We start from the raw sequence: 22,800 nt of genomic DNA on the forward strand, positions 1-22,800 counted from the left end.
CATGTGTTAAGCTGTGACCTTGAGTGAACCTCAGTTTCCTGTCTGTGACACCAGGCTTTCCTAGCAGAGAGGTCAAGAAATTGGCTGAGGCCAGGCAGAACCTCCAGAGAGTGTGGGGTCCCCCACCCCCTCTGCAGGGGAGAGTGGGCGTGGCTTACCCCTTGGCACCAGGCCCACCCTGCTAACCTGAGCAGTGCTAACAGCTAGCCAGCCGCAGTTGTGCAGTGTGTCGCAAGCAGGTTCCAGTCCAGGGGCCTCCCTTTCCCGCTTCCAGGAGCCCGCCCTCTCTCAAGCACCACCCCCAGCCCTGGCCCCTGGCTACTTAAGGACTCCAGAGCCAGGCCATGTTGTCACAGTCCCCACTCACCTACGGAGCATCCAAGATGGAGGCTGGGACTGGGCCTCTGCTCTCTACACTACTGGGGCTACTGCTCCTGTCAATGCCAGGGACTCGGGGTGTCAACCCCGCCCTGGTGGCCAGGATCACCGACAAGGGCTTGGAGTACGGTAAGAAGCCATACTGTAGGCTGGCCTAGGGGACAGGACACCGGGCACAGCAAGGAAGTGGAGGTCATTTGTTTCTCTGGTAGGGAGCCTGCTCTATGTGTCGTGTGGCCATAGCTGCGATTCTAGCCTTGTCACTCACCAGACAGGGAGGAAAACTTGCGTCCCAGAATCTGAAGAAGGGTGTAAGTAAGAAAAAGGCAGCTAGCTGTGGGCAGAAGAGTTGTATCGAGAAGGCAAAACAGCAAGAAAGTGCTCCATAAACAGCCCCACCCAGGAGCCTGGGACCGTCCTTCCGGATGAGTCTTGGTGGAGTTTGAAAGCATGACCTAAAACCACAAGTCATAGCTGGAGGGGGCAGTTAGAGACTAAGAGGGATCAAGGAAGGCTGACTCAGGGATGGGATGTGCCAAGTCCAGATCTGGGTGGTGGCCATGCGACTTACCAAACATTAAAACTTACTGCTGGCGGGCAATGGTGGCCCATGCCTATAATCCCAGCACTCGGGAGGCAGAGGCAGGTGAATCTCTGTGAGTTCGAGGCCAGCCTGGTCTATAGAGTAAGTTCCAAGAGAGCCAGGGCTAAAACATAGAAACCCTGTTTCAAAAACAACTTACTGCTGGGTACCTTCAAGATGAGCATTCCTCGGGCACCTTTATGCACGTTACTCCCAGCTTTTTTGTTTTGTTTTGTTTTTACAAGACAGGGTTTCTCTGTGCAACAGCCCTGGCTGTCCTAGACTTTCTCTGTAGATCAGGCTGATCTTGAACTCACAGAAATCCACCTTCCTCTGCCTCTGCCTCCTAAGTGCTGGGATTACAGGTATGCACCACTATGCTGGGCTTTTTTCTCCCCACTTATTGCAATACTGGGAATTGAACCCAGGACCTTGCACAGGATAAGCAGGTAGTCCACCACAGGACTACAATCACATCTACACCTTTTCTTTTTCCTTTTTGAATTTTGGACAGCAACTCACTGTTACCCAGGTTGGCTTTGAACTCACTCTATGTAAGTCAGGCAGGCCTTGAACTTGTGACTTTCCTGCCTCAGCCTCCCAAAGTAGCCCGGGTTACAGTTCTGTATCACCAGACTTGACTCAACTTTACAGACTGGGAAAAAAGTATTTGACAAGATGCTGAGATAACTGACACAGAATTACCATGTCCAAGGGGTGAGGGAGCTGGGATGTTTGTCTAGCCCGGACACGTCACTTCTGCAGAACCTCCATTACCTTATCTAATGGGCATCATAACTGTCCCTCAGCTGGGTAGGGATGTTGGGATCTAAAACAGGCTATGGACAGAGGGTAAAAATCAGAGAGGGCTTCCAGGAGGAGGTAAAGAAGAAACGGCAATAAGAATTAGCCAAGGACAAAGGGTGGCATTCCAACAGAAAGATCCTGCTGTGTATACCTTAAAGAGGTCACACTGAAAAAGGCGAAAATGGAAGTCACTGGTGACCTCTGTGCACTGCCAGGCTGGGGGAAGACTTCTGAGACCCTCTCCTGCCGGAACACACAGTAGGACCACTAACTGCATTTGTTTGGGAACCCTGAGTGAGGAGCATCTGTCTTCTGCCCTTTTAACTGGGGAATATGTACTGTGTGTGTGCACCCCGGTGCTCTGAAGTTGGGTGTTTTGGTCCTTTCCACACTTTTAGTAATGTTAGTCCCCTTTTGCTGTTCTGGGCATTTTACTGAGCCCCTGCTGTCTGCCAGCCACAAGCTGTAAGTGCCTCTTCTGCTCTAGGCTGCCACTGGCTTGACAGGTTGGGCTCCATCAAGCCCATGAGGAAAGTGTCATCGTTCTTGACAGAGTAGAGGGAGTAAAGTTTGGGCTCTTGTTCAAAGCCACTTGGCTAAAAAAATGTCACAGCCAGATTCTCACCCTGAAATCATTCCACACAGACCAGGTGCCAAGGAGGACAAAAAAGAGGGCCACACGCCAGACACTCAGACACCTCTTCTGGTCATGTTGTTAGTAAAGGCTTCTTTGTTCTCTTCTGTAAAATGGGCACAAGCCTAACCACCTGCATGACGTACGGGCGCTCTCCCGACTTCTGTGCCACCTGTGCTATAATTATCGTCAGTAAGGAAGCCAGCCTCTTTAGCCAGGGATGCTGGGAGTCACTGAAGAGTTTAGAGGGCAGAGGGGAGGCAGAGTGGCCAGGCTGACCCCAGCTTTTCCTTGTCTGCAGCGGCCAAGGAAGGACTGTTGGCTCTGCAGAGGGAGCTGCTCAAGATCACACTGCCTGACTTCACTGGGGACTTCAAGATCAAGGCTGTGGGCCGTGGGCGTTACGAATTTCATAGGTGACTGGGGAAGGGACAGAGGCCAGGAGCGGGTAACCTCTTAGGTCAGGCAGTGAGAGTTCAGAGGAGCCTTCTTGGCGGGAGCTGGGTCCCTGCACTCAACACACAGCAGTGTTAATGCCTCCTGAGTATGTGGCCTGAGCAATGGAGCTGCTGCTGCCCTTTTTATCCCTTAGAGGGCTAATTCAGGATCTGGCCTGGAAGGGAAGATAGGCTTAGAACTTAAAATGAAATATCCTGAACCCTAACAATGCCTTTTGTGGGTGGAGCAGTCAGGGAAGGCTTCCCAGAGGAGGGGTTACCTAAGCTGAGGCTTTAAGGTTTTACTAGATGTAAATGGCTCATTTTTTTTTAAGGTATGAAAGATGGACGTCAAAGATGGGAGCCAAGCTTGCAACTTATAAATGCCCTCTTTGCTTAGTGCTCCCTTCTTTTATTATTTTTGTTAGTGCACATTTATTAAGCTTACTTGGTACAGACTACTGTGTACCACCCCCCCCAAAAAAAACTGATCTATTGTTTCCCATGGATAGCCCTGGCCCCTTCTAGTCTCCTCTGAGGGTTAGCTCAGGCTTTCTTAACTCTGGCCCCCTCTCTGGGCATGAGAAAGGCAAGGTTGGAGGAAGGATCTGCCATCTGACAGTTTATCTATGGGCTCTGACCCATGAGGTTCATGGGGCCCAATCCTGTGTGTCATTAAACCTCAGAGTCCCCCTATTGTGAAAAGGGGGCAAGCACGGCACCACCCTGTTGCAGAACCCCAGTGACATCAGGGGGGTTGTCTGAGCTGTGCCTGGCCTAGGAAGAACTCTGAAAGCCGGGAGCCTGGTGCCATACCAGGCAAGGCTGTGAAGGAGGATCCTTGGCAGCTGGATGCGTGATGCCTCTCTCCTATCTCCCTGCAGCCTGGAGGTCCAGACCTGTGAGCTGCGTGGCTCCTCCTTGAAGCCCCTCCCAGGCCAGGGCCTGAGTCTTGCCATCTCTGACTCTTCCATTGGGGTCCGAGGCAAGTGGAAAGCACGCAAGGCCTTCGTGTAAGTTAAGCTCCATCTGCCTTTGGGCCCATAGTATTGGCCTTTGCTGCTTCTTCTTGGGTCACTAGAAAGACCGCATTAGTGGACAGACAGGTGTAACCCAGGCCACAGCGGGGACCAGAGTACAAGTCCCAAGCCTCTTTCTCTCTAGGTTCTGCATCTTCTAAGGGGTCAGGCCTGCTTCCCCTGAGGGATTTGAGTGACTTAAATGAGACCACATGGCCCTTTCCTGGTTTCTTTCCCACACACATATCTAACCCCAAGGCCAGGACCTCCCACAAGCTAGAGCTGTCTTTAGGACTTGGCTTTCCAAATGTCCTCTCCCTCAGAGGGAGACACAGACCAGGAGCTGTAAACTTTGGGACAGTTGGAGCCCATGGAACAGGAAGTCCTTCAGAGTCCCCAGCTCAGCCTGCTCACCCCTCCTTCCGATGCCCTGCATCAAGGGCTATTTGAGGTCACCAGCATTCAAGTCCCTGGATGGGGCAGCCCCATGAAATACACATGGGTGACTTAATGCCAAAGGTCAAGATGAAGCCCCCACCCCCACCCCACCTGGCCTGTCTCCTCAGCTTGCAGGTGCTGTGTGCTTGCCACATTCCCATGTGGGCTTTGGACAGCAATGATCTCTTCTTTCCTGTGGTCCGACATCCTATGACAGTGGTTCTCAACCTGTGGGTCTTGACCCCTTTAAGGATAATGGACCTTTTGTCATAGGGATGGGACAACACAGGATTACATTATGATTCATAATAAAATAGCAAAATTACAGTTATGTTGTAGCAATGAGAATACTTTTATGGTAGTGGCTTGTCACAACCGTATTAAAGGGTCGCAGTGTTAGGAAGGTTGAGAATCTCTGTCCTGTGAGGACTTGCCTCTGTTAATCTCTCCAAAGGGACTGTCTCCATGGGAGTCACTACCAAGAGGTGTGGTGGGGGTGGAGGGGGTGTGGCGGGGGTGGGAGGGGGTGTGGCGGGGAGGGCGAGGAGGGCAGGGAGTTCTAACATGCATTTAGGGACACAATTCAAGCCAGGATGGAAGAGCTGGCCATTGTCAGCCTGGTGGTCTGGTCGCATCTGCTTCTGAGGTCTGCAGTGTCTCGCGTGGCAGCTTGTCGCATGTGCTTTTGCAAAGCGCCTGGTATGAACCCCACCAGAAGTGCGAAATGGTCAGGTTTACAGATTTGGTGTAGAAGAGGTGGAGGCACAGTCTTAGCTATTCCTATTGGGCGGCTGGAGAGAGAGAGAGAGAGCTCAGCAGTTAAGAGCGCAGGCTGCTCTTGCAGAGGACCTGTGCTCTGTGTCTAGTTCCATGTCAGGCAGCCTACAGCCACCTAGAACCCCAGCTCCAGGGTATCCAATGCCCTCTTCTGGTTTCCATGGGCACCCAAATACACACAGATGCACACACATACACATAATGAAATAAATCTTTTTTAAAAATTACTTTTGCCTCTTCCTCTGTCTTTTCAGTGTGATTACTAGGCATTTGTAAGTGGCGTGTGTGACTCCCACTCCATGTCTGTTGACTGTGCGCATGTGGCATCTGTGCACACACTCTCCACTTCTATCAGCAACACTGGACTGTACTGCCTCATCCAACTTTCGTCTCCAATCTGCCTTTAACCATCTTTCTGTATGAGCAAATGAAGAATTGCCCTATTATCTTTCAAAATTGCCTTTTTATTTAGTTTTCATTGTTTTGATTTGACTTTTTAAAGCCAGGCTTCTCTACCCATGATGCCTCAGTGAGCCACCACACACACACACACACACACACACACACACACATCCAGGAGAAAGAGTTGAGAGTTGGGTATCTGGGTCTGATAGTGTGCTTTGGGCTGGGTTATTCCAGAAAGTTCTCCCAGAGTTCTCTGGGGGCCACTGTGCCTATAGTGTTTACTTACCTTCATTTTCAAAAGTCTTCTCGACCTTGTGGGTGGAAACTGGCATTGTTGTAGGTTCATTTTCCACAACTTTTCCTCTGCTCAGAGCTCCTCTGTGCTTCGGTTCATTTGCGCTGCTTTGTCCCTCCCTTAATTCCTTCACTGTGTGTATTAAGGAATGAGCCCCTGTGTCTGCTCCTATGTTAAGGAGGTGCCTGCGCTGTCTTGGAAAGTGATTCTTTTCACTCTGTGTAGAATGGGGTTTTCTTCTCTGGTTTGCAGTTTACCAACCATTTCCTTCCTGGCGTTGAAGAGTCTAGCTCTTTCTAGAAAGGTGTCTGCCAATCACCAAGGCATTTATTTTTGATTACTTTTTTTTTTTTTTTTTTTTTTTGGTTTTGCTTTTGTTTTGTTTTCTGCTAGTGTCTTTTTATTTTGAATAAGAATCTGGCTTCCTGGTAGGCCTCAATGGCAGCAGACCTTAGTCACAATGAATAACTGCTCCTCTGACCTCCTCTAGGAAACTTCACGGCTCCTTTGACCTGGATGTCACAGGTCTCACCATTTCAGTGGACCTCCTCCTGGGCAGCGATCCTTCGGGGCGGCCCACGGTCACCGCCTCCGGGTGCAGCAGCCGCATCTGCGATTTGGATGTGCACGTTTCAGGAAATGTGGGGTGAGTCACCCCGGAGACCCCCTGGGTTTGTTCCTCAAAGGGATCTAGGTGGAATGCTTAGTGCCCCATGGACACTGGCGACAATCCTTTGGGGGGACCCTAAGCCATCATCTCTCCATCTCCAGGTGGCAGGGCCTGGTTTTCTCCATCCCCATTGTCCCTATACCCAGTGGCAGACAGCTGACTGTATGCTGTGTCCTCTGCTCAGGTGGCTGCTGAATCTCTTCCACAACCAGATAGAGTCCAAGCTTCAAAAAGTATTGGAGAACAAGGTAAGAAAGGTCAGAAATCGGGTGGATGTCCCCAGAGGGCCGGACTCTGGGCAAACTGTTGGGGACAGTTAGACATACATGGGATCACAGCTCAGAGAGGAAAAACCCAACTTGCCCAGGCCATAAAGCCACATACGGCAGAGCTGGGCAGCATGCAAGGCTCTAGACTCCATCCAGCTCCACCCAGTTAGGCAGAAACAGCCAGGTGTTTGGCCAAGGTGAAACAGGGTGTAGGGGCTGAGACCCCTTCCCTTCCCTTCTGGCCTTGCTCACCATGTCTAGACTGTCCTGCATCAAGTCAAAATAAATAAATAAATAAAAATTAAAAAGCCATTGCTAAGACTTAGGAAGAACTATGGCACCAGTCAAGGACAATACAGGCCATAAACTTCAAACCCCTACCCAGATCTAGCCAATGGACAGGACATTCTCCACAGTTGAGTGGAGAGTGGGGTATGACTTTCACACGTACTCTGGTGCCTCATATTTGACTATGTCCCCTGGATGGGGAGACTTGGTGGCACTCAGAGGAAGGATAGCAGGCTACCAAGAAGAGACTTGATACCCTATGAGCATATACAGGGGGAGGAGGTCTCCCTCAGTCACAGTCATAGGGGAGGGGAGTAAGAGGAAAATGGGAGGGAGGGAGGAATGGGAGGATACAAGGGATGGGATAACCATTGAGATGTAATATGAATAAATTAATAAAAAAATAAACTAAAAAAAAAAAAAGAAGAAGAACTTGGTCTTGGGTCTTGTGAGCAGGCAGAACTCAGAGATGCAGGTCGCAGGGCCAGTGGGGCCTGATCAGGATTTAAACGCAGAGGACTTCCTCCTTCTTGCAGCACCCTTAGCCACCATATCCCCATGCCTCCAGAAGACCCTGCTATGCATCTGGGACCAAGGACCCCATGACTCCCCTTCACAACTATATAGGCCTCTGAAGAAATAGACTGCCCAGGCTCAGCATTGGGGCAGGAGGTGGGGGTTAGTGGGATATTGTCTTTCCAGAGAAAGGACAACCGTAGGTGGTGCTGACAGCCTCTCTGGGCTTCCCAGTTGCACCCCACATCTTCCAAGCTCTCGCCCCTTCCATTGGCTCTATGGCATGTAACAGATGACGTTCTCACCGAGTTACAAAGAAAGGCTGAGCTATTGCCCTTGGCTGCCCAGCCACGTGGCCTTCCCCCACTGCCTCCCACCTATCTGATAGCCCTCTGGAACCACTTGTCCTTAAGTGTGCATCAGCCATAGCTGTTCTCCTCTGGGAAGCCACGCGTGACCACTGCAGAGGGCAAAGCTCCCACGTCTCTCTATTTTGTTCCACACATGGGTATTATCACAAGGCGGGAACTCACAAATCAAAAAAAAAAAAAAAAGAGCTTTTTAGCTGGGCATGGTGGCACACACCTGCATCCCAGCACTTAAATTAGCTGTGGCAGGAGGATTTCAGGTTTGAGGCCAGCCTGAGGTACATAGAAAGAATCCATGAAAATAGAGGTACACAGGGCAGAGATGGCTCAGTGGGGAAAGTGCTTCTTGTACAAGCCTGGGGACCTGAGCTTAGATGCTCACTCAGCCCATAGAAAACCAGCAGTGTGGTGCTTCTGCAGGGCCTAGGGGCTTGCTGGCCACCTAGTCTGCCTGAAAATGGGCTCCAAGCTCAGAGAGAGACCATGGTTAAAAAAAAAAAACAAAAAACAAAAAACTAAAGTGGAGAGAGACAGGGGAAGAGACCCAGAGTCGACCTCTGGCTCATCGGCACACACAGGTGAGTGCACCTGCACACAACAGGCAATGCCCACAAAAGAAAGCAAAGAAACACTGTTCAAAGTGGTAACTCTTCTGTGCACACATAAACAAAGGAAATATTCACGTGTGGACTCATATGTGAAGACATGTAAATTGACACCAGACACGGAGTTGTACTTCGAGATAGGCACTTGGTAGATGCAGGACTTGGCCTTGTCACCTGTGGGATCAGCTTATCACAAAGCCCTCTTCTTCAACTAGCTGGGTACGAAGAAGTCACGTGCAGACCTCACATGGAGGTCAGAGGGCAAACCGTGGGAGTCATTCTCTCCTTCCACTCTGTGGGTCCTGGGGGTTGAACTCAGAACGTCAGCATTGGTCACGGGTTTCTTTACCCACTGAGCCACCTCGTTGGTCCCCATCTCTATTTTTCAGACCCTTTTTCTCCTCCTGACTTCTCTGTTGTCCAGAGGGAGGCACTTTGTCTTTCAGAGAATTTATATTTAGTTTTCTTGGAAACATTTCTTCTCGGTCATATTTCTCTGGCTTATCTGATAAATTACTCAAGCAATTACAGCAGCCAGGACAGCAAACAGGCTCGGAAACATATATTTACTGCTCTCGAGAAGCTCATGGCTCCACTGGTGACGATAAATTGTGAATAAGTGGTTCATAGACACGGCCATTGAGTTTCCCATGGGTACCCAGGGAGCAGGGGCTGCAGCAGCTGACACCGCCCAGCAACAGCCAATAGGAGGCGTCTGCAGGACCTCTATGCTCAGAGCTCCTGCCACCAAGTCTTCTTCTAAGAAGCCTGTAATGGTGGCATTTCATAAACCACTTCCCACTTAGCAGATATTCATACTTGGGGCTAGCTCTGAATAGTCCACTCGGACCCTGTTAGAGTCCTTGTCGGGGCTAACATGTTGGTTTTCTTTTTTTCCCTGAGACAGGTTTTCTCTGTGTAGCCTTGCCTGTCCTAGACTTGCTTTGTAGACCAGGCTGGCCTCAAACTTACAGAGGTCTGCCTTGCCTCTGCCTTCCTGAGTGCTGGGATTACAGGCATGTGCCACCTCGAATTTTTTTGTTTGTTTGTTTTATCACTTGTGCTTTGGTAGCCATTGGTACATGCTAAGCATTTACAGATACTTGCAGGGAGGTGACTATAAAGTAAATGTCACTGACAGCTTCCAAAAGGTGAAGACTCACTAGCCTTTCCCTTCCCATTCTTCTCAGATTTGTGAGATGATCCAGCAGTCCGTGACCTCTGACCTGCAGCCTTATCTCCAAACTCTTCCAGGTAGGGCACCATGAGGTCCTGAGGAAGTAGGGCATCACGCGCTCCCGGAAAGTAAGGCTCCATACTTCCCTGGGGTACCCTATTCTTCTTCATTTTTCATAAGACCATATTCTAACCCTGTCAACTATTCAGAGAGAAAAGAATAAAAAGGAGCGATCTAAAATCCTCTTTTCTCCCCAGCTTTTCTATTAAGATGTAGCCTTGATCTTGGGTGGATCTTTTCAGATGATTCCTTTGCATGCCAAAACATAACAACACAGCTGGGCCCAGTGACATCCACCTGTAATCACAGCCCTCAGGGAGGCAGAGGCAGGTGGATCTCTGTGAGTTTGAGGCCAGCCTGGTCTACAAAGTGAGTCCAGGACAGCTAAGGCTACACAGAGAAACCCTGTCTCAAGAAAAGAAAAAAACTCATAACAACACTTAAGTTCATGGGTGTGTGTGTGGTTTTTTTTCTACCTGAGTATGTGTGTGCATGCCTAATCAGGAATATCTACCTCTCAGTGTACACAGTGTAGATGTTATTCTGATCTTTAAATTTGTATGGCCTGGAGAAACTTCTATGTCAGTATATGTAGGTTCAGAGAGAGAGAGAGAGAGAGAGACAAACAGACAGACAGACATAAACCAGGTCTGACAATCTGAAGCTTCATAGGGAGCCACATAACTAGACAGGTCAAGCATGCCCTGCACTGGACTGTCCCCTCCTCCACAACCTTGCTTGGACAAATGCTCCTGGTCACACACACAGTCAGCCAGGCCAGTCTGGGCTTCGGGTGAAGGAGTGTCAGCAACTGACTTCTTACTGCTGATCATGGGTTTTTTGTTTGTTTGTTTGTTTGTTTTCTCCTATAATCCCAGCATTTAGGAGGCAGAGTCAGGAGGACCAGGAATTCTCAAGGCTAGCCTCCAGTACATAGTGAACTACAGGCCAGCCTGGGCTACATGAGATTGTCTTAAAAACAAACTCTACTAGACCTAAAAACATGACAGAGACAGTTTGCTGCCTGAACAGTCGCCCAAAACTCTCTATAACTTTGGAGCATCATCTTCAGCCATCTAGCCCAGTGTATCTGACAGAGATATTTGTGTGGCAGGAACTATTGACTACTTACTTAGCCTGGCTTGGCAGAGTTTGGCCGTCCATTTGGGCAGTTTTTATTACAGACTGTTCTAGGCTGGGCTGCAGTAAATATTCTAGGATCTGTGGCTGCGAGTCTTAGGGTATGGACATATATGAATGATGTCATAAGATCAGGTACTTAATATTGTGTCCCGCCAATGGGTTTCCAGAGCACTTAAGGCAACTGGATGATTTGAACAGTTGTATAGTATTTCACTGAGGGTGTCCTCGGTTATTTAGCAGCCCCCACTGATGGATATTGTATTGGTCACTGTGCTATTGCTGTAAAGAGACACCATGACCAAGGCTACTCTTCCAAAAGAAAGCATTTAATTGGGAGCTTGCTTAGTTTCAGAGAGTCAGAGAGAACATAATGGCTTGCAGAGAGAGGGGGGGGGAAGGGAAGGGGGAGGGAGGGAGAGAGAGAGAGAGGGAGGGAGAGGGGGGGGAAGGGAAGGGGGAGGGAGGGAGAGAGAGAGGGAAAGGGAGAGAGAGAGGAAGGGAAGGGGGAGGGAGGGAGAGAGAGAGGGAAAGGGAGAGAGAGAGAGAGAGAGAGGAAGGGAAGGGGAGGGAGGGAGGGAGAGAGAGAGGGAAAGGGAGAGAGAGGAAGGGAAGGGGGAGGGAGGGAGAGAGAGAGAGGGAAAGGGAGAGAGAGAGGAAGGGAAGGGGAGGGAGGGAGAGAGGAGAGAGAGAGAGAGAGAGAGAGAGAGAGAGAGAGAGAGAGAGAGAGAGAGAATGGACTTGACATGGGTTTTTGAAACCTCAAGGCCCACCCTCTGATGACACACTTTCTCCAATATGGCATCCCCTCCTAATCCTTCTAATCTTTTCAAACAGTGCCACTCCCTAGGGTCTAAGCATTCAAATACGTGCTCCTATGACAGCCGTTCTTATTCAAGCCGCCAGAGACATCTAGTTTCGTTTTGTTTTTGTTTTTTTGTTTTTATTGCTGTTTTCATTGTTGTTCTTTGAATGGCCACAAGGCATCAGGGAGCGCCCTGCATTTGCTCCCTGCCCACACTCAAGTGTGCATCTGAGGAGCAGCTGGGTATGGAGCCCAAGTTCCGGGGCACGTATGGGAGGAGTGCGCTTGACAGAGGGTCTGAATACTCTACAGTGAGGCTCCCAGACCCCTGGTGCTACTTCTTAACACCACCTCAACTGAAGCTGAGCCTGCCACATCTGACTATGCATGGAGCATGGAACATTTGCTCAACCAGGGCTGTGGATGAGATCTTCCCCCAGGCTCTGGGGACATCTGATCTTCCTGGTCATTTTGCTTAGCATGAAGGTCCTTTGGGTGTGTGTCCCTCTGGCTGGCTGTGACAACCCACCTCTGGAAACTGCTTAGGCCTTAGGCTGAACCTCACACTCCCAGCACTGCTTACCCACGCTGGCACTGGAGAATTCCACCTTTGTCTCTTTGTGTCTTTGTTGGAGAGGCACAGCCTAGGAGCCAGGATGGGTGGATGGAGGGTCTTTTATAGGATTTATTTTAATTATTTTATATTATGTGTATTGGTGGGTATGTACGTGTGTATGTACACATGCGTTCAGATCCTCCTGAAGCTGGAGTTACAGGTGGTTGGGAGCTACCTGACCTGGGTGCTGGGAATTGAACTCTGGTCCTCTGAGCATCTCTCCAACCCCAAGGTGGAGGCTCTTTAGAGAAGCAGCAAACACTCACGCCATCTTCACCTGCTGCAGGCCACACCTGGACCCACTTCTGCCCCTCACTCTTTTCCTACTCTAACTCACAGTCACAGCAGAGATTGACGATATCCTGGGCATCGACTACAGTTTGGTGGCGGCTCCCCAGGCAAAGGCCCAGGTGCTGGATGTGATGTTTAAGGTAAGGGTGCAGGCCAGGCATGATGGTACACGTCTTTAATCCCAGCCCTCGGGAGGCAGAGGCAGGTGGATCACTGTGAGTTCGAGGCCAGCCTGGTCTACAAAGTGAGTCCAGGACAGCTAAGGCTACACAGAGAGACCCTGTCTCGAAAAACTAAAAAAAAAAGGGTAAGGGTACAGGAGTGGGAGTTAGCCACAGGCCACAGGCCAGTAGCCACTTTGGGGTCACCTGCTCCCTAAGCTCAGGTCTGCCTCATTTTTCGTGGTTCTTGCTGGGCACAGGGCACAGTGTTATGGATAATGGTCCCAGAAGTGGGGTTCACACAAGCGTGTATCAACACCCTTAGCTTCAAAACTCCCACTTGCCCTCCCTCCTTCCTCCTCCAGCACCTTGCCCACCCTGAGGGGGCAGGGTGTCAGAGGAGACACCTGGGTGGGGCAGAGAGACTGCCCAACACACATCCTGTTGTTTTCATAAAGCAACACTTCAGGGACCCTCATGTAGTAAGAGACACAAATTTAGAGGGGCCGTTCAGGGCAGTGTTTCCAGTCAGTGTCCCTCGTCAACCAGGCAGGTAACCCCCAGTTCAACGGCTAGCCATGGGATACACTTCAAACAGTCCAGCTGTCGCCATTTGTCTCTCCAGGGTGAAATTTTTAATCGGAATCACCGCTCCCGGGCTGCCTTACCCACTCCGGCCATGAACCTACCTGAAGTCAGTAAACAAATGGCCTACTTTGCCATCTCCGATCAGGCCTTCAACATAGCCAGTCGGGTTTATCACCAGGCTGGGTACCTGAACTTCTCCATCACAGATAACATGGTGAGAATTCGGGCTTCACCGTGCTCCCCCAGGGACAGTGTAGCTCATCCTTCCTTCCATTTTGTTGTACTTACACCAAGAAAATGGTGAACTGCAGCTAAACAAATATCAAGACCAGCAAGATATATTTGCATAATTTCCTGGGCCACCAGGAAACTCAGGGCCAAATTCTCTCTCCCTCATAACTATCAAAAACTTGTTTGTGGGTGTCTTTCTGTTTGACTTTCTAGTCTAGGCCTGCTCTAACTCAAATTTTCTCTTATCCTGATAACTCCTGCAGGTCTATGAAAAATGATTTAATGGATGAGGCAAAGTCACATTACAGAGAAAAGACATAAAGATAAAACTAAAAGTAAATGACATGAAGCAAATGATTATGAAGACACTAGATTTGTAATTTTTTTTTTTTTTTTTAAATCACGAATCTGCCTGGGAGCTTCCTTGCAGCCAAAGTCAAAAGGGTACCTAATTTAGTGATTTGGAGTATACGAAACAAATGTGTCTTCCTAACACACACCTTGACGTAACATTTGCCAGAGGGATTTTGCAGACATGAGAGTAGTTTTTATGGTAAATTGCACCTTATAATCTCCCCAGTTCTTTTAGGTTTTCTAGAGTTCAAAAAGGTGTTTGCTATAAGCACCTCTTAAGGGTAGAGGTCTGAGCCGGGTGTGGTGGCACACACCTGTAATCCCAGCACTTGAGGCAGAGGCAGGTGGATCGCTGTGAATTCGAGGTCAGTCTGGTCTACAAAGTGAGTCCAGGACAGACAAGGCTACACAGAGAAACCTTGTCTCAAAAAAACCAGAGAGAGAGAGAGAGAGAGTGTTGAGGTCTATGAATGACGTCAAGAGAGTGGGGAACACAGAGTGATCACCCTGGCAAAGACTGGGGGCTCTCTGGTGACAGGTGGTCAACTTTGTCCTGGAGGTGGCTTCTCCCCATGCCACCACCTGCCTTTCGTGTCTCCCACTTGCTTCAGAGAGCACACCATGTGATGGGCCCCTGAAGGTAAGCACATAGGTCACACTGACAAGCTGGGAGCTTCCATAAGATCTCAAAAGGGCGAGCTCTGAACGGTGCCCACAGGATCACAGCTATACCCCACTCCCTGGAAGTTTACACTCTCTATAAGATGGAATCCTCATGGTAGCCAAGGCAACTGGACCTCACGGGGACAAGCTAGTGTTGGCCTTCCCTTACTGTCATGGTCCATATTGCTTGTCTACTTAGCAGCGTCTAGAATCACCAAGGAGACAAACTCCTGAGCATCTCTGGGAGGGGTTATCCAGATTAGGCTAACTGAGGTGGGAAGTCTCAACCACAGTGGGCGGCACCATTCTGTAGGCTGAAGTGCTGGCTGAACGCAAAGTGCGAACCAAGCCACCAGCGCCACTCATCGCTTCTGACCGTGAATGCAGAGTGACCAGCTACCTCAAGCTCCAGCCATGATAAATTGTCCTCTCTAACTGTGACCCAAAATAACCCGCCCTCCAGTCACTTTTTTCAAGTATTATGTTGTAGCAATGAGAAGTGACTAACTCACCCATCTCTGAAGTTCTCCTCAGAGCTCTAGCAAGCGCCCTAAAGTCCCCGTGTCTTCTTCCTGCAGTTACCGCCTGACTCTAACATCCGGCTGAACACCAAGGCCTTCCGCCCTTTCACTCCCCAGGTAAAGTCCTTCCATCCCCCATATGTGCAACTTGAGCCCACCAGTTTGCCAAGGTCTCTCTCTAGAACCTCTGGGACCCTCTCCACTTGACCCAGAGGCAGGTGAGGAGACCCCAAACTGCAGACTTGGGGGCTCCTTTCAAAGTCCTTGCAGAGTGGTCCTGAACTCCCCTCAGGAGTTCCTCAGCTTTCCCAGTCTGGTTTTAATATTAAGGAACCCAAGGAATCCTGGGAAGGACACAGTAGTTAATATCACCTACCAACCAGAGAGGATTTACCAGGAGCTAAGCCCGCTCAGGTTGTTTTAAGGGGCTCTTACAACATTTGGGGTGCTAGGGATGGAACCTAGTATACACATATGCTACAAAAGAAAGACCCCTCAGCTACACCCCGGCCCTCAGGATCTCATATGTAGCCCAGCTGGCCTTAAACTTGCAATCCTCCAGTCTCAGCTTCCTAAGAGTTGGAACTACAGATGTACACCACTACACCCAGTACTGACATTTTTCTGAATGGAAAAGGAATTCTCATATCTCACTATTCCAAAGATATAAAGGGCAATGTAGCCGGGAGGTGGTGGGCACGCCTTTAATCCCAGCACTCGAGAGGCAGAGGCAGGCGGATCACTGTGAGTTCAAGGCCAGCCTGGTCTACAAGGTAAGTCCAGGACAGCCAAGGCTACACAGAGAAACCCTGTCTTGGGGTGGGGAAGGCAGAATTGTGAAAAGAACCAGTGGGAATCTGGGGAACCAATGGCCTGCCTCTGCCTCCCAAGTGCTGGGATTAAAGGTGTCCACCACCTCTGCCTTTTTTCTTTTCTTTTCTTTTTCTTTTTTTTTCTTTTTGGTTTTTCAAGACAAGGTTTCTCTGTGTAGGCTTGGCTGTCCTAGACTCACTTTATAGACCAGACTGCTCGAACTCCCAGCAATCTGCCTGCCTCTGCCTCCCAAGTGCTGGGATTAAAGGCATGCACCTCCACGCCCAGCCTTTTTTTTTTTTTTTAAAGATTTATTTATTTATTATGTATACAGTGCACATAAGATCACATTATAGTTGGTTGTGAAACACCATGTGGTTGCTGGGAATTGAACTCAAGACCTCTGGAAGAGCAGTCAGTGCTCTTAACTGCTGAGCCATCTCTCCAGCCCCCCAACTCTGCCTATTGTCCCTTGCAGAAGGCTAGGTACTGTAGAGAAAGGAATTAAAACAGTGGAAAAGAATTTAAAGGTCTGGGCTGGAGAGATGGCTCAGCAGAGAAGAGCACTAGATGGCTGGATTAGGTTCAATTCCCAGCATCCACACGGTGGCTCACAATCATCTGCAACTCTAGTTCCAGGGGATCCAATGCCCTCTCCTGACCTCTGTGACATGAGACATGCATGTGGTGTACATACAAACATGAAAACAGAACACTTATCAACATAAAAGAGAATAAGTCAGTCTCAAAACAAATTAAATTTTAAGAAAGGAATTGAATGACCAAGTCCTGTATTGTCAGGCCCTGTGTCTCTTTGAAGTCATAGCGTTGTCCCAGCTAGTTCTGAGGCATCTTGGTCATACCCAGGTTCCAACATCCTTTACCTCCGGACTGCCATATCTTTACCTTGCCATCACCTTAAACACAGCAGCAAGCAGCCACCTACTGCGTCCTCACAAACAAGCAGCCTGCCTCCTCCAGTTCCCAAACTTCCTTGGTAGTGACAGATGGATCAGCAGTTATAGAACCAAAGGCTCATGGGAGGGTGTTCTTCCACCAACTCCACCCTCCCCAGGCTTGCCTCAAATTAAATTCTATGGCCACCATAATTAAATAAAATATTGAGCCTCCTTGCAGTACTGAGATTTGATCTGGTCCGGTTTCTGAGAGCTAGCACAGAGGCTATGGGCCCCTTCCTACTGGCCTGGGAGGATGGAGGTGGGATGTCTGCACGGGTGATGTTTCTCTGTTGATAAGGCACAGGGTACAGCGCACTTTGTGGAAAATACAATCAGCCCCAAAGTGTCCCTTCCTCTCTCCCCTGACCCCAGGCCAGTGGTTCTCAACCTTCCTAATGCTGTGGCCCTTTAATACAGCTCCTCGTGTTGTGGTGATTTCCCCAACCATAAAATTATTTTGGTTGCTACTTCATAACTGTAATTTTGCCACTGTCATGAGTTGTAGTGTAAAAAATTTTTTGAGATGGAGGGGTTGACCAAGAGGCCATGACCCACACAGGTTGCGAAGTGCTGCTCTAGACTCTGTAGCCCTTTTCCTTTCTTTTGACGTGATGTCCAAATCCTACCCCCAGATAACCCGAAGATACCCCGACATGAACATCGAGCTACTTGGAACAGTGGTCTCTGCCCCGATCCTGCGTGTCAGCCCTGGGAACCTATCCTTGGTCCCCCAGATGGAGATTAAAGGCTTTGTGGTCCTGCCCAGCTCCGCCCGGGAGCCTGTCTTCCAGCTTGGAGTGGTAAAGCTCAGAACCTTTGCAAATGCTGTTCTTCCTCATGAGCGCTTTTCTCTTCACCCTCCTCAGCTCTCAGCCGCTACATCACAAGCCCAGAAAGGGCTTTCTTGGTTGCTCTTACCACCAATCTGTCTTACCGTTTGCATTTTTTGTTAATTGGTGGCACTTTGTAATTCTCTTCATGGTGTTGCTTGCCCAGGCATTTTTTTTTTTTTTTTTTTGTACCTATTTGATGTGAAGGACAGCTTCGACAGGTCAGAGTAAACGGAGCTGGCGTGTAGAGTCAGTGACTGATCACTCAACAGACTTTCCTCTGAGGGAATAAAGCCTGATTCCGTAGGGCTGGTACTCCCTATGGTCTGTGAAATAGAAAAGAAAAAGGAGGGAAGAATCGTACACACACACGCACACATTCACACATTGGGTGGATGGAGAAAAGCTCTAAGAACTTTTTTTTTTCCCTTAGCTTTTTTATATCACCTAAGGCAAAAATCTCTAGGTAAGAGAAAGATTACATCATAGCCACACAAGTTACATATTCTCTAAAAACAATCACCACAAAACCATATTTTTCAAGAACAGATTAAAATCGTCACACCAAGGAAATGACAGCAGGACTGTCGATTATATATTCTTCTTTTGAAACGCACACCTAGCTGAATACTACCCATCTGTCTTTCTCCCCACAAGGTCATCATAGCCCTAAAGCAGCAATTCTTTTGTTATTGATTAACAAAGTTTGAGCAGGCTAAAGTCTAGAGTAGCAAACTGTTCCCTATGCTTAGCGCACGACAACTTGTAGTTACCAAAAAACGGGTCATCTATTTCATATCTTGTTTTTGAAGTCTTGTTCAGCTAAACTGGCTAATCATCTGTTGTCTCTGAGTATAAGATACTCATAACGGAATTATTCACTCTTTGGTCATAACCCTCCTCTTCACGTGCGCACCGAAACCTGCGACCACATCTATAGATCACAAGAACCAGGAACTCAGACCCAACCTGCAGTGAAGGTTTCCTTTGATCATTTAACTGGTCCCAAGCCTATTTTTCTCTTTCAATTACAATCACGTGCTTGTAATGCATGAAAGCTCACTGCATTCCTTTTCTTTTCTTTCTTTCTTTCTTTCTTTCTTTTTTTTTTTTTTTCTAACCTATGCAGCCTTCACTATTCTACAAAAGAGGGACATAGTCTACTCTTTTTTTCCCCCCACATTCTACTCTTAATCCTAACTGTACTATAACTTTCTGGCAAAACAGTTTACACCATCCCCTTAAACTTTCTATCAACTACCCTAACTTCCTACAACTATTTAAATCAAATCAGGAATTCTGTAAAATCATGAATTCATCTAAACAGTACTATTTTTTAAAAGATTTATTTATTATTTATACAGTATTCTTGTATAGACATCTGCACACCAGAAGAGGGCATCAGATCTCATTTTAGATGGTTGGGAGCCACCAAGTGATTGCTGGGCATTGAACTCAGGACCTTTGGAAGAGCAGCCAGTGCTCTTAACCTCTGAGCCATCCTTCCAGCCCCACGACACTATTTTTTGAAAGTCCATTTTCTTTCTTTCTTTTTTTTTTTTTTTTTTTTTTTGAGACAGGGTCTCTCTCTCTCTGTGTAGCCTTGGCTGTCCTGGACTTGCTTTGTAGACCAGGCTGGCCTCGAACTCACAGCGATCCATCTGCCTCTGCCTCCCAAGTTCTGGGATTACAGGTGAAAGTTCATTTTCATATTGACCTGCAGGAAAATTGCCCGACAGAGTGGGCTGTCGCCCAAGAGTCAGTTACACCAGACTATAGGCACTGAGGGTCTTTTCACGCCCCATCACTCCATGAGGAATAGAGCAATGACAAACATGAGAAGGCACAGCAGCAGCAAGGAGCTATCTGGAGCCCCCAGGCTGTGCCTCTTCAAGGTATACCCACCACAGTTGTGCAAAGCAATTGACGGTCTCCAGGAAACTCTCTTGCCCAGTGCAGCTCCTCTTGCATGGCATCCACAATTTGAAGATTTGTTTATTTAATGTGCATGTCTTCCCGTGAGTCAGGGCTGTGGTAGGAGGGTCTTTGTCCTGGTGCCTCTGCAATGTAGCAGATCACTGAAGACTACAATTCCCAAGCTCCCTTGCATCCTGCCTTCCAGCTTTATCAACCTTTGCATTGTCCATATACTGGCTGGCCTCCCACTTTCACTAAGTCTTGAGAAGCCTCCCACACTCTTTTATTTGGGCAGGGGTGGTGGCCTTCTTAAAGTTCCTTCAACCCCCCCCCTCCCCCCTGCTAACGATTTCCCTAAACTAAATTCCTTCTAAACTAATTACTAAGATGTTATTCCTTTCTTGATGGCCTCTAGCTAATGGGTACAGATTTCGGGGACCGTATGCACCGGATGAAGAATCTGCCGTCTTGTTTCAGGCTTCAAAACTCACCAAGGCCAAACTTCTGAAGGGGCAGTTCCTCTCAGAGGGTGTGTCAGCCTTTCAGGGTGTTATAAATGAAATAGAATCTATTACCATCATTACTAGAGCTGAGCTGGGTCTTGGGGTAGCTGGCCATGGCCTCCGAAAGGTAACTAGGGATGCAAACGCCAGGTCTTCTCTTGGTACACTGTTCAAAGCTCAATTGCTGTGGTCCTCAGCAATTTCCAGGAAACCTGCTTCTGTCCCAGTTCGTTCCCTTACTGATGGACACACTGACTGCCAAGGGAGGCTGAAGTCCAGCAGGCGGGTTTCTGAGGCTGTTGGTCCCGCCCTCATCCTCAGCATGACAACTACATCAGTAAAGCCTGTTGTTGTTGTTGTTTGTTTGGTTTTTGTGTTTTTTTTTTTTTTTTTTTTTTCTGAGACAAGATTTCTCTGTGTAGCCTTAGCTGTCTTGGACTCCCTTTGTAGACCAGGCTGGCTTTGAACTCACAGCGATCCGCCTGCCTCTGCCTCCCTGAGTGCTGGGATTAAAGGCGTGCGCCATCACGCCCAGCCCTAACTCCTGTTTCTTTCTACCACCTCTTCCAGGTCACTAACGTATTTGCCTCGCTGACCTTCAACAACACCAAGGTCACCGGGATGCTTCATCCAGAGAAGTAAGTTTCCTTTGCGTATCACACCAGGGAAGGGCTAAGGATGGGTGCCCAGTGGAACTCCATCTGGCCTCTGTAACCGGGGTACCGATGGGATGTGACACCCCTGTCAATGTTGAGGGCCTGCCATTTGGGAAGGAAATATAAATATGACTTACTCTGGTTGGCTTAATTCTTTTGCTGTCCTGCCCCACAAATTTCAAATGCCTGAGTAGCTAACACTGCTTTTTTCTGAGTCTACGAATTTTAGCTCTCAGATGTATTGATTGCTGAAATGGTAAAGACAGCACTAGTCTTCCCAACATTGCTGTGTCTCTGTTTCTTCTGCCCCTCTGGCACTCCAACCTCCTTCTCTCTGGGGACCGGCTAACCTTCCATCAATATGATGCCCACCACTGTGACTCTGCTTTGTTACAGGGCACAAGTGACGCTGATAGAATCCAAAGTTGGCATATTCAATGTGAGTTATTGTCCTCCGCTGTGATGTGATGAGGATGCCAGTTAATTGCTGGTGTTTTTGAAGCTGTTGCCATGGCACCTAGACTAGGAATGCCAATGGGAGAAGAGCAGGTCTCTGCCCGGGGCCCTTGTAGACCTCTCGAGAATGCAGGATGGTCAAGGAACAATTACGTCCCAGTGTAACCTTGGCTACTGGACAGAATTATTTTAACTGCAGTGAAAAGGAATCCACCTCAGATTGCCTTGAGCAAAGAGGTGGGCTTCACAGGGTCACGTAACTAAGAACAAAGGAAAGGGCTTAAGGGATGACTTGGTTGGCAAGGTGCTTACTATGTGTGAGGGTCTGAGTTCAAATCTCACCAAGTAAAAAGCCATGCATGGTAATCTCAGTGTCAGGGAGGAGCAGGTCGACCCCCTGGCCAGCCACCTAATCAGTGACCCCAGGTACCAGAGAGAGGCCCTGTCTCAGAAAATAAGGTGGATGGCTCCTGAGATGTGACATCTGAGGCTGACTTGTCCTTCATAGCAAGCACTTGTGTGTGCGTGCACACACACACACACGTACACATACACACAGCTGCACACACATAGGCACACACACACGTACACAGCTGCACACACACATATTCACGTGTACCAGCACACATGCAAATTTATCCATATAAATATGCCTGCATGCCTACACACACACACACACACCACACACACCACACACACACACACACACACACACACACACACACACAAACTACCACCACAAAAACTAAAGGTGGTCATTTCAGGTAGCACTGGATTCAGATGTGCAGGTCTGTGCATCAAGAGCCTTTCCCCATCCATCTCTTAGGTCTAATTCTGCCCATATTGGCTTTATTTACAGACCAGTGCTTTCTGTTGGTAGCAAACTCCAGGGTTTCCTATAGTTTAAGTTTTCAGGAGGAAAAAAAATACCCTTAAGCTAACTCTCATTAGATTAAGGTTAGTTGTGAGTTTTGTTTTGTTTTGAGGGTCTCACTATGTAACCAGGGCTGTTCTGGAACTCAGTCTGTAGACCAGGCTGGCCCCAAACCCACAGAGATCTGCCTACCTCAGCCTCCTGAGCGCTGGGATTATAGGAGCAAATATTTGCAGTCAGCTCCACCATTACCGCATGGGTTGAGGTAAACTGCATGTAACTGTTTATCAGGGCACAAAATGGCTGCGTGGTCACCTGCACCTCATCTTTCCTCCCCTAGGTGAAACTGTTTCAGGCATTCCTAAACCACTATCTTCTCAACACCCTCTATCCTGAAGTTAATGGTAAGACTGGCTCTAGCCCTCTGCCCATCTGCAGTAGATCTCACTTCTGCGGAGAGAGTGTTTGCCCCCAAGTTGGAAACCAGGGTGGGATAGAATGTTGAAGGCAGCCTCATATTCTCCCAGGGATCTGGTGGGGATTTAGGATTGAGACAGTTCTCTGATGGTGCAGTAAACTCTTTACGGGGCAGGAGAGACTTGGAAAATGTCCACACTCCCTGAGGTGGCAGGTGAAAGGCCGGGGACTGAGTCATAGTAGAGGAAGGCAACCACCTTGAAATGTGCATTTTCTAGT

The 22,800-nt window shown here is 48.6% G+C and overlaps 1 protein-coding gene across 1 annotated transcript in view; it reads left to right on the plus strand.

The window, feature by feature from the left end:
• The first annotated feature begins 302 nt into the window (after positions 1-302).
• Positions 303-22,800, plus strand: part of Lbp (lipopolysaccharide binding protein) — a 27,124-nt gene continuing 4,626 nt past the window's right edge. Inside the window, exons 1-13 of the mRNA XM_051143705.1 lie at positions 303-507; positions 2,704-2,818; positions 3,724-3,852; positions 6,264-6,419; positions 6,628-6,691; positions 9,680-9,743; positions 12,627-12,718; positions 13,365-13,541; positions 15,154-15,213; positions 17,501-17,668; positions 20,689-20,756; positions 21,171-21,213; positions 22,445-22,508. Of these exons, the coding sequence (XP_050999662.1) occupies positions 345-507; positions 2,704-2,818; positions 3,724-3,852; positions 6,264-6,419; positions 6,628-6,691; positions 9,680-9,743; positions 12,627-12,718; positions 13,365-13,541; positions 15,154-15,213; positions 17,501-17,668; positions 20,689-20,756; positions 21,171-21,213; positions 22,445-22,508 (1,363 nt within the window). The 5' untranslated portion in view covers positions 303-344. The remainder of the gene's footprint in view (positions 508-2,703; positions 2,819-3,723; positions 3,853-6,263; positions 6,420-6,627; positions 6,692-9,679; positions 9,744-12,626; positions 12,719-13,364; positions 13,542-15,153; positions 15,214-17,500; positions 17,669-20,688; positions 20,757-21,170; positions 21,214-22,444; positions 22,509-22,800) is intronic.

The sequence above is a fragment of the Acomys russatus genome, chromosome 4 (assembly GCF_903995435.1).
Source record: "Acomys russatus chromosome 4, mAcoRus1.1, whole genome shotgun sequence".
Classification (NCBI taxonomy): Eukaryota; Metazoa; Chordata; class Mammalia; order Rodentia; family Muridae; genus Acomys; species Acomys russatus.